Raw genomic sequence first — 10,988 nt, forward strand, 5'->3', positions numbered from 1 at the left:
GCCTGATATACTGAGGGTGATGAGTTCAAACCCAGCCCCAGCCAAACTGCAACAACAGCAACAAAAATAGCTGGGTGTTTAGCAGGTGCCTGTAGTCCCAGCTACTCTGGAGGCTGAGGCAAGAGAATCGCCTAAGCCCAAGGAGTTGGAGGTTGCTGTGAGCTGTGACTTCACAGCACTCTACCGAGGGTGACATAGTGAAACTCTGTCTCAAAATAAATAAATAAGTAAATCTACAAACTCTCTGGTGAAATAGAAGGTGATGTTATAGAATAAGGAAATAAGTAATAAGGCAGTATTAGGGGATTGGAAGTTTGGAGGATTAATCTATTCCAATTTTATTTATTTTAAAGAGATGGACTCTATTGTGTTTGCTAGAGTATAGTGGTTCAATCATAGCTCACTGCAGCCTCAAACTCTTGGGCTCAAGCAATCCTACTACCTCTGCCTCTGTAATTTTAGGTAGTGTGCTCAGGGTAAGTCTCATGGAGAAGGTAGATTGGGACATGGACTTGAAGGGGATAAAATGTCCCCATGTTAGCTCTGGGGATGAAAGTATTAGGCAGAGATTTTAAATATCAGGCAAGGAAGCCACTGTGGTTGGATGGGAGTGAATGAAAGTTTGAATAGTGAGAGAAGAGGTCTAAGAGATAGCAAGGGTGGAAACAGTTGAGGATCTGTAAATTCTTGATTTTTCTCTTGGTCTCATCTACAGAAATGGTCAGATATTTTGACAAGGGAAAACCTCAGTCTAATAGTTACTTGCCTCCTAGACTCCCAGGTTAGTTTAGGCCCTATTTTATATTCCTCTGCCATCCTGAGATTATTTATCAAATGATATTTATTAAAAAATATTTACGAAAAATTACTTTTGTTTTAGTTGCTCTAGGGTATAATACCAATGTTTTTTATAGTTTCAAGGTTCCTATAAGGCTCCCAGTCTGGGTGGCATGTGTAGCTCAGTGGGTAGGGTGCTAGCCCCATATACTGAGGGCAGCGGGTTTGAACCTGGCCCCCGCCAAACTGCAACAAAAAAATAGCTGGGCGATGTGGTGGGCACCTATAGTCCCAGCTACTTGGGAGGCTGAGGCAAGAGAAACGCTTAAGGCCAAGAACTGGAGGTTGCTGTGAGCTGTGATGCCATGGCACTCTACCAACGGTGACCAAGTGAGGCTCTTATCTATAAAAAAATAAAAAAATTAAGCTCCCAGTTCTATAAAGCATTATATTCTGAGGTAGCAATTGTGGGAGTTATTGGTGGGGGAAGGACAAGAGTGTTGTAGATGGAAGGTGAGGAGAGTGGATGGAGCAGGAGTTTGTGGGAACAGCAGTGGGGTGAAGAGAGTGATAGGCAAAGGATGATAGTGGGATAGATACTGAGGAGTCCTGGTGGCCTAAGGTCTGATCTCAGAAGTTAATCAAGAAGCACTGATGTCTGAGAAAAGCTGGTGTGTGGCTATAACAAAGACCCACTAGAAAGGCCATTGTTTGAACGAATAGAAATAGTGGGAAGTGGGTCATTGTGCACTGACTTCTCAGCTGTTTTTGGAATGATGCCCTTCTATTAATTTCTCTCATATCCCTTAGTGACTTCCTCAGTGGGGCTATGAATTGACTTTTGCCGACAGATCTCTTAAATCTAACAAGTCTTTGCATGTTCAACCTTCCCAACCCAGTATCTCAAGATTCTGGAAAATTGGAAAATAAGTGTTCATCCATTTATCTGTTGATGGTCATTTGTGGAAAAGGGACTCTGGACACGTTGAGAAGAAGTAATAAGAAAACTCCCATGTTCTAATGTTTTCTCTTGTTCTGAGTGAACTCATTCATTGTTAGATTTATTCCTGATTCCTACTCCTTTTCTCATTTTTCATCTTGAAGGATTGGTTGAATGGAGAGTTAATCAGTATGGACAACAGCTAGAAATCCAACCAAGATCAACTGGGTGAAAAGTCAAGCAGTGTTACTGGAACTAAGTTTAGGTGGTTTTTTTTTTTTTTTTTGGTTTTTTTTTTACAATAGGAATTTATTTCTCACATTTTTGGAGGCAAAGAAGTTTAAGATTAAGGTGCTGGCCAGTTTGGTTTCCTAGTGAGAGTTCTCCTAGCTGGTAGATAACTGCCTTCTTTGTATGTTCTCACATGGCAGAGAGATAGAGAGAGAAAGGTCTGTGGTATCTCTTATAAGGGCACTAATTCTATCATGAAGGCCCACCTTCGTGACCTCATCTAAACCTAATTACCCTAAAGGCCCCATCACTAAATATCATCATGTTGGAGGTTACAGCTTCAACATGTTAATTTTAAGGGGACACATTTCAATCATAATCTAAAATCTATTCCCTAGAATTGGAGGACTCATTTAACCCTTAGGAATAGAAGAGTTATGTAATTTACCGTCATTTTAAGATCCATTTAGTGGTGGTATGTTACATAAATTTGAAGGCCAACATAAAGTAACCACTAGACCTAAACCTAGAAGTTGGAGCCCAGCGTGGGGAGGAATTAATAGGAATAGAAATAAAAGATAGTTGGAATGAGCAGTGTTCTTTCTTTTTTTTTTTTCCTTTTTTTTGAGACCAAGTCTCACTACATCGCCTAGGTAGAGTCTGCCATGGCATCACAGCTCACAGTAACCTCAAACTCTTGGGCTTAAGCAATTGATTCTCTTGCCTCAGCCTCCCAAGTAGCTGGAACTACAGGCAGCCGCCATAACACCCAGCTATTTTTTTGGTTGTAGTTGTCGTTGTTTGGCAGGCCTGGGCTGGGTTTGGACCTGCCAGCTCTGGTGTATGTAGCTGGTGCCCTAGCTGCTGAGCTATAGGTGCCAAGCCAGGAATGACCAATGTTCTAAAAGTAATTTAGAATCACTTATAAAGTACTTCGCCATTTTTTTTTCTTTATTTTTTGAGACAGAGGTTTATTGTTGCCCAGGCTAGAGTGCTGTGGTATTGCTGTAGCTCACGGCAACCTCGAACTTTTGGGCTTAAGAGATTCTCTTGCCTCAGCCTCCTCAGTAACTGGGACTACAGGCACCCAGTACCATGGTTGGCTAGTTTTTCTATTTTTAGTAAAGACAGGGTCTTGTCTTGCTCAGGCTGGTCTGGAACTCCTGAGCTCACAGGATCTTCCTGCCTTGGCTTCCTTCCCAGAGTGTTAAGATTACAGGTGTGAGCCATTGCACCTGAACAGTACTTAAGCATTTGATCAGAAATGAGAGAGGTTTGAATAGGTTGAAAAAATAGACAGTGGCTGGCATGGTAGCTCATCCCTGTAATCCTACCACTCAAACTACAGCCTGAGGTGAGCAGAGTGCTTGAGCTGAGGAGTTTGAGACCAGCCTAAGCAAGAGTAAGACCCGTCTGTACCCATCTGCAATGATACACTTTCATTTGTAGAGACTAAGCAATTAATAACACTATCATCAGAACTAGGCCTGCATTAAGTTAGGGTTCTGATGGAAAGAACACAGAACTCAAATTCAGGAATAATGCGTTTTAGTGAATTCTGTCTATAAACTCTCCATATAACTTTAGGTATATCAAACTTTTTTAGGCTTTAAAAATTGATCCTCAGATAAATCTGATGGCTATACTAGTTGTCAGATTATTTTGTGATTTTTGTGATACTGAAAAATAATTTTATTTAGAATTTTTTCTTTAGCAAGGATGTTAGCAGATACATTAAAAATTACCTAATAATTTTTATATAAATTATTTAGTCATTATAGATGATTATTAAATAATTTAAATTATTAAATAATAATATAATAATAACTTAAATTATTATTTAATAATAAAAAAAGTACCTAGAAGGTAGTTGCTAGAAATGTAGATGTGACCCAGAGAAGAAAGTTAGGTTTGGGCAGGGGTTGTCCCACAGGACATTTGTTAAACCTTGTATCCATCTTCCGTTGCGGCATCTGGGATACTGTCACCCAGAGGTGCTGCTAAACATCTTACAGTGTACTCAGTAGCCCCATATGACAAAGAATTATCAGGTCTAAAATGTTAGTAGTGCTTAGGCTGAGAAACACTGGGCCTGAAGGCATCATTGTAGAGTTAAGTGATTAAAACTATTAGATAGACTAAACTGCTTTTACTTTTTTTTTTGAGACCGAGTCTCACTTTGTGGCCCTGGGTAGAGTGCCATGGTGTCATAGCTCACAGCAATCTCTCAAGCTATCTTCTTGCCTCAGCTTCCCGAGTAGCTGGAACTACAGGCGCCTGCTGCAATGCCTGGCTTTTTAGAGACAGAGTCTTGCTTTTGCTCTTGCTCAGGCTGGTCTGAACTTGTGATCCACCTGCTTCGGCCTTCCAGAGGTATGAGACACTGAGCCTGGTCCTCTAAACTGATTTTAGTTAACTCCAAAGAGCAGTGTTTTCAAAAATGCCTTATATTTTTTTCTAGCATTACAAATACACTAATTGTCTACTTGATCTTAGTTTTGGAGTTGTAAGTCACTATTGATAACACACCAGTCTGTATGCCAGGGGTCGTCAAACTTTTTAAACAGGGGGCCAGTTCACTGTCCCTCAGACCGTTGGAGGGCCAGACTGTGGGCCTTGGGACGAGTAGGCTGCTAAGCAGGACAGGCAGCGGCGGCAAAAACACCCCGTGGGCTGGATAAATGTCCTAGGCGGGCTGCATGTGGCCCACGGGCCCGTAGTTTGAGGACGCCTGCTGTGCCTTATGCATTTACCACTGTGTACTCAGTGTTTGGCATGGTCCATGACCAGAATTGGACAAACAAAATACAGTTTTAGAATAAGTGAGGACAAAAATAATTTTTATTATGCTTAATATGGTGATTTTAAATTCTCTTCCAAAGTGATACATGTGCATAAGAGTAAATGCTATATACATGTTTTAAAATTAGATAATTTATATCTTAATTAAATTGATGCAACATACATGGTACATATGGGATGCCAGTTTAATTTTTATGGCTTGGATTATGTTGGTTTGAAAGGTCTGCATTGGGCTACCATGAATCCTGATATATTTATCCCGTTGTTTTAAAAAAATTGGTCAGTTATGAACCATGGTTTAAAGTGCCTACATTTTGCTAGCTTTATACTCGTATTTTAAACCACTAATAGTGACCCATTGAAGACACTTAATTAATTTTGTGGGTCATGGATAATTTAAGAAACATGAGATAGGAAATATTGAATGATATCCCATGGGCCGGTGCCTGTAGCTCAGTGAGTAGGGCACTAGCCCCATATACCAAGGGTGGCGGGTTCAAATCCGGCCCTAGCCAAACTGCAACAAAAATAGCCAGGCGTTGTGGCAGGCACCTGTAGTCCCAGCTACTTGGGAGGGAGGCTGAGGCAAGAAAATCACCTAAGCCCAAGAGCTGGAGGTTGCTGTGAGCTGTGTGACGCCATGGCACTATACCGAGGGCACAAAGCAAGACTCTGTCTCTTAAAAAAAAAAAAAAGAATGGTATCCCATGTAGTAAAATTATTACTTACGTATCTGTGTAATGGAATTCCAGATAAATTTTTTAAAAATTTTATTTTTTTTGCAGTTTTTGGCTGGGGCTGGATTTGAACCCCTTACCTCCGGCATGCGGAACTGGCGCCCTACCCTTTTGAGCCACAGGCGCCGCCCAAAATTTTTTTATTTTTTTGGAGACAGAGTCTCACTATGTTGCCCTTGGTAGAGTGCTGTGGCATCACAGCTCACAGCAGCCTCAAACTCTTGGGGTTAAATGATTTTCTTGCCTTAGTCTCCCAAGTAGCTGGGACTATAGGTGCCGGCCACAATGCCTGGCTATTTTTTTTTTTTTTTCCAGTTCTCATTGATGTCTAGTTGGCTTGGGCTGAGTTCGAACCCGCCACCCTTGGTGTATGTGGCTGATGCCATAACCACTGTGCTATGGACACCGAGCCTTTTATTTTTTATTTTTGAGACAGATTCTCAGGCTGTCACCTTGGGTAGAATACTGTGCATCATAGCTCACAGCAACCTCAAACTCTTGGACTTAAGCAATCCTCTTGCCTTAGCTTTTCTATTTTTAGTAGAGATGGAGTCTCACTTTTGCTCAGGCTAGTCTTGAACTCCTGAGCTCAAGCAATCCACTCACCTCCGCCTCCCAATACGTCAGCCTCCCAGAGTGTTGGGATTATAGGCGCGAGCCACTGTGCCTGGCCCAAAATCATTTATTCATTCATTCATTTTGCTGTTGGCTGTGGTCATGTGTTTGTAGAAAGCTAGCAACTTTTTTTTTTTTAAGAGACAGTCTCACTTTGTTGCCCTCCGTAGAGTGCTGTGGTGTCACAGCTCACAGCAACCTCCAGCTCTTGGGCTTAGGTGATTCTTTTGCCTTAGCCTCCCAGCTAGCTGGAACTATAGACGCCCGTCACAACACCCGGCTATTTTTTGCAATTTGGCTGGGGCTGTGTTTGAACCTACCACCCTCACTATATGGGGCTGGCGTCCTACTCGCTGAGCCACAGGTGCCACCCAGAAAGCGAGCAGCTTTAAGTCCTTTATTGGCCTGTAGAATTTTCTACTTGGACAAAGATCTCAGGGTAAATTCCTAGAAAGGTGGAATTAATGGAGCATAATCTTCTCTATAAATACAGTATTTTATTAAGGAGAGTTACTATTTATTGATTCATTTATTTGTATTTGTTGAGCACCTGTCCTGTGCCAGACACTGTTGTTTGTGCTGGGTATACAGCAGTTAACAAAAGATAACAATCCCTGCCGTTGTGTTCTACAGGATGAATGATAGAAAAGAATGAAGATAAGTAGATGATAGTATGTTAAATGGTGATAGGGCTTGAAGGTGAAAAAGAAGGGACGAGGGATTAGAAATGTGAATTATAGGTCAGTTGGAGCCTCACCGAGAAGGATACTAGAAATAGAATCCTGAAGGCAGGAGGAGCCAGTCATGCAGGCTGAAGATCATTTATACTAAAGGGAGAAAGGTTCCTAAGCAGGATAGAGCTTAGTGTGTTCAAGAAATGGGAGGTTTGTGTGTCCAGGTGAAGTGGGTGGGGTAGAGGGGTGTGAGGGAACTGTGGGGCAGTATATGGGGTTGGAAGTGTGGTCTTCTAGCAGTTGAAAAGACTTGGCTTTTTACCTGAGCCTAGTGCAAGGCCAGTAGAGGGTTTTGAGCTGAGGGTGATGCAGTTTGACTTGGTTTAACAGAATCTCTCTGCCTGTCATGGGGAGAAGAGACAGGTGGACTGAAATAGGAAGCAGTGTTGTATTTAAGTTCAGTGGGGAAGTCAGGGCTGGAGGGAGAAATGTAGGAAACATGAGTGAATGGATTATAATTAAGGCCACACATTGGGGTGACATTATTAAGAGAGTTTACTCCTCATTTGCCTGGCACATGGTAAACATGTGGCATTGCACTGTGCTGTTGTTGGCTACGTGTAGTACTCTTGTTCTGTAAATTTGATCCTGTTTTCTATATTTAGGAAATCAGTATTACAGATCAATTGAGATATGTACATTGAATACAAGTTTTTGTTCTGTTTTACTCCCAAATAAGCTGCCATTAAATAGTTAGTGCTTTCTCAAAATGGCTGTTAGAGGGGCCTGGTGTAGTGTGTCACATCTGTGATCCTGAGGCCAAAGCAAGAGGGTTGCTTGAGGCCAGGAATTCAAGACCTGCCTGAGCAAGAGTGAGACCCTGTCTCCACAAAAAATAGAAAAATTAGCTAGGCACAGTGGCACACACCTGTAGTCCCTGCTACTTGGGAGGCTGAGGCAGGCAGGAATCACTTGACATCAGGAGTTTGAGGTTGCTGTGAGCTATGATGACACCACTGCAACTCGAGCCCGTGCAACTGAGCAAGACTCTGTTGCAAAGAAATAAGAATTTTTGCTTTTAAGATATCAAAGCGCACTTAAAAGTAAAGGACTTGCTAAATAACATGCAATTTGTGTGTGGCAGACTAAGGATTCTACCTTAATACTCCCATTCCATAGCCTATTTCCTTTTTTTTTTTTTTTTTGAGACAGAGTTTCCGGCTGTCACTCTGGGTAGAGTGCCGTGTTGTCAGCTCATAGCAACCTCAAACTCTTGGGCTTTAGTGATTCTCTTGCCTCAGCCTCCCAAGTAGCTGGGACTACAAGTGCCTGCCATGTCTGGCTATTTTTTTGTTGTTGTTGCTACAATTGTCATTGTTGTTCTAGCTGGCCTGGGCTGGATTCAAACCTGCTAGTCTGGGGGTGTGTAGCTGGCCCACTACCCACTGAGCTACGGGTGCTTGCCACCACAGCCTATTTATAAATGTTGTACAATTATGCCTATGTGAAAATCTTACCCTTTGCCTAGTGATTAGATATTGAAGCTTCTTTTGTTTTAATGGAAGAGATCATAATGATTATGGGGCAAAACTATAATTTTAGGTCATAGGGACCTGATCTTGTTTCGTAGCTTTTTTTTTTTTTTTTTTTTTGAGACAGAGCCTCAAGCTGTCCCCCTGGCTAGAGTGCCGTGGCATTACAGCTCACAGCAACCTCCAATTCCTGGGCTCAAGCGAGTCTCCTGCCTCCGCCTCCCAAGTAGCTGGGACCACAGGCACCCGCCACAACGCCCGGCTATTTTTTTTGGTTGCAGCTGTCATTGTTGTTTGGCGGGTCCGGGCTGGGGATTTGAACCCGCCACCTTAGGTGTACGTGGCTGGTGCCTTAGCCGGTTGAGCTATAGGCGCCGAGCCTGTTTCGTAGCTTTTAAACTGTGATTTGTCATCTTTGAGTCTCAGTAACTTTGCCTGCAAAATAATAGTGTTTATAACTACTTGAATGTTTTAGAGGAAAGTTAAGATAATGCATTTTTCTGTACTTACTGATATATAGTGTGTTTGTACTTAGGTGGCAATTTATATAAAGGAAGCCCTGGGACTTGTGGCCACACCCTTCAAGAATTAAATAAAAAATGGAGCAACCATATATATTATGTGAGGAAGAACAAGAGCCAGAACCACAGAAGAACATAGAAGAAACCAAACAAGTAGAAGATGAAGACGCTGAGCTAATCTTTCTTGGGGTGGAACATGTAAATGAAGATGCCGAGCTGATCTTTGTAGGGGTGACTTCAAATTCAAAACCAGTTGTTTCAAACATCTTGAACAGAGTCACCCCAGGTTCATATTCAAGGAGAAAAAAGCGTGGTCACCTTAGAAAAGATACTGCTCACAAATTGCAGCCTACAAGTCATGTGTTGCCTAAATCAGGAGCAGTAACTGTCTTGCCAACTTCTCAGTCTGAATCAAGATCAACAGATAGTCCTATTATTATAATTGAGCCTTTGTCTAAACCTGATTGTAAAGATAGTTCATCACAAGTTGTGCCTGATAGATCTTCAGAGTCGTGTTCTCCTTTGACTACATTCACAAGCTCATTGCATCGTCCAGTGAGAGAAGCACTTTCAGTAGGAGGTACGAATGAAAGTCCATGTGTGTCAAAGCGACGACTTTCCACTTCTGAAGTAGACAGCGTAAGTCCCAAAAGGGCTAAACTCAGGGATGGAATTACAGAGGAATGTTCTTCAGCTGTGTCTCCTTCAGGTGTCTTTCATACAGTCAATACTCAGCAGAATACATCCTCAAACAGTGTTCATACCTCATTAAGCCATGTTCAGAATGGACCAGCTTTTTCAAAGGACAATGTCCATTGCAAGCCTATAAATGCAAAACTTGATAGGGAAAGTGAATCGGCACAAACAGACTTTTCAAGTCTGGCAAGTCAAAACAAGAACTTTGACCCTGAGAAAGGAAATCTGGTCATGCTACTTAGTGACTTCTACTACGGACAGCATAAAGGAGATGGGCTGCCAGAGCAGAAGACACACACAACCTTTAAATGCCTCAGCTGCCTGAAAGATCTGAAGAATGTTAAGTTTATGAATCACATGAAGCACCATTTGGAACTTGAGAAGCAGAAGAGCGATAGCTGGGAAAACCACACCACCTGCCAGCACTGCCACCGACAGTTTCCCACTCCCTTCCAGCTGCAGTGTCACATCGAAAGTGTGCACACTGCCCAGGAGCCCTCTCCTGTCTGTAAGATCTGTGAATTGTCATTTGAAACAGATCAGGTCCTGCTGCAACACATGAAGGACAATCATAAGCCCGGAGAAATGCCCTATGTGTGTCAGATTTGCCATTACAGATCGTCGGCCTTTGTTGATGTGGAAACACATTTTAGAACATGCCATGCTGACACAAAAACTTTGCTTTGTCCATTTTGTCTCAAAATTTTCAAAACTGCAACACCGTACATGTGTCATTATAGGGGACACTGGGAAAAGAGTGTACATCAGTGTTCTAAATGCCGGCTACAGTTTTTAACTTTCAAGGAGAAAATGGAGCACAAGACCCATTTTCACCAAATGTTTAAGAAGCCTAAACAACTAGAAGGATTGCCTCCAGAAACAAAAGTTGTTATTCAAGTGTCCCTGGAGTCTCTTCAGTCAGAATTAGTGGAAGTAGCATCCATTACTATGAATACATCTGACTCTGAACCATCACATCCCAGGTCTAAAGGCAGAATTTTAAAAAAACACAATTAATTCTAGTTTCAGTAAATCTAAAATATTTCAAACCAAGTAAAACTCCCATAAAAACAAAAAAATACAAACCAGACATTCATTTTTCAGTAGCACCAAAAATAGTTTATAGATTACATGTTTTTAAAAAAATTACACAATATCATTTGGTCTGAATTTGAGGTGTTATTTTAACATACTATCTGGTATTAACTATATCTGGTTTAACACATAAAAGCTGTTTATGTTGTGTGTGAGAGAGAAAAACAAATCTATTTATTTTTTGGTATTTCATATCACTCCTAAGTTTGAAAGCTCTTCCTCCTATATATAAAATTCTTGGAGTTGTTGAAATGATTTTCAGCTTTTTCCATGTGTTAAAAATTTCACTGTTAACTCTAGTCAGACTGGAATGGACTTGTTATGGCCTGGCCCATTTGCTGCTAAACCCCTAGAAGTGCCTGTGCTGT

General features: G+C 41.6%; 1 protein-coding gene across 1 annotated transcript in view; it reads left to right on the forward strand.

Annotated features, from left to right (window-relative positions):
* ZNF280B (zinc finger protein 280B) overlaps positions 1 to 10,605 on the forward strand; it is a 21,004-nt gene extending 10,399 nt beyond the window's left edge. The window contains exon 2 of the mRNA XM_003803390.3: positions 8,844 to 10,605. Coding sequence (XP_003803438.1) covers positions 8,908 to 10,542 — 1,635 coding nt within the window. The 5' untranslated portion in view covers positions 8,844 to 8,907 and the 3' untranslated portion in view covers positions 10,543 to 10,605. The remainder of the gene's footprint in view (positions 1 to 8,843) is intronic.
* Positions 10,606 to 10,988: the final 383 nt, after the last annotated feature.

Source organism: Otolemur garnettii, unplaced genomic scaffold, assembly GCF_000181295.1.
Source record: "Otolemur garnettii isolate 467f Iridium unplaced genomic scaffold, OtoGar3 scaffold00301, whole genome shotgun sequence".
Classification (NCBI taxonomy): Eukaryota; Metazoa; Chordata; class Mammalia; order Primates; family Galagidae; genus Otolemur; species Otolemur garnettii.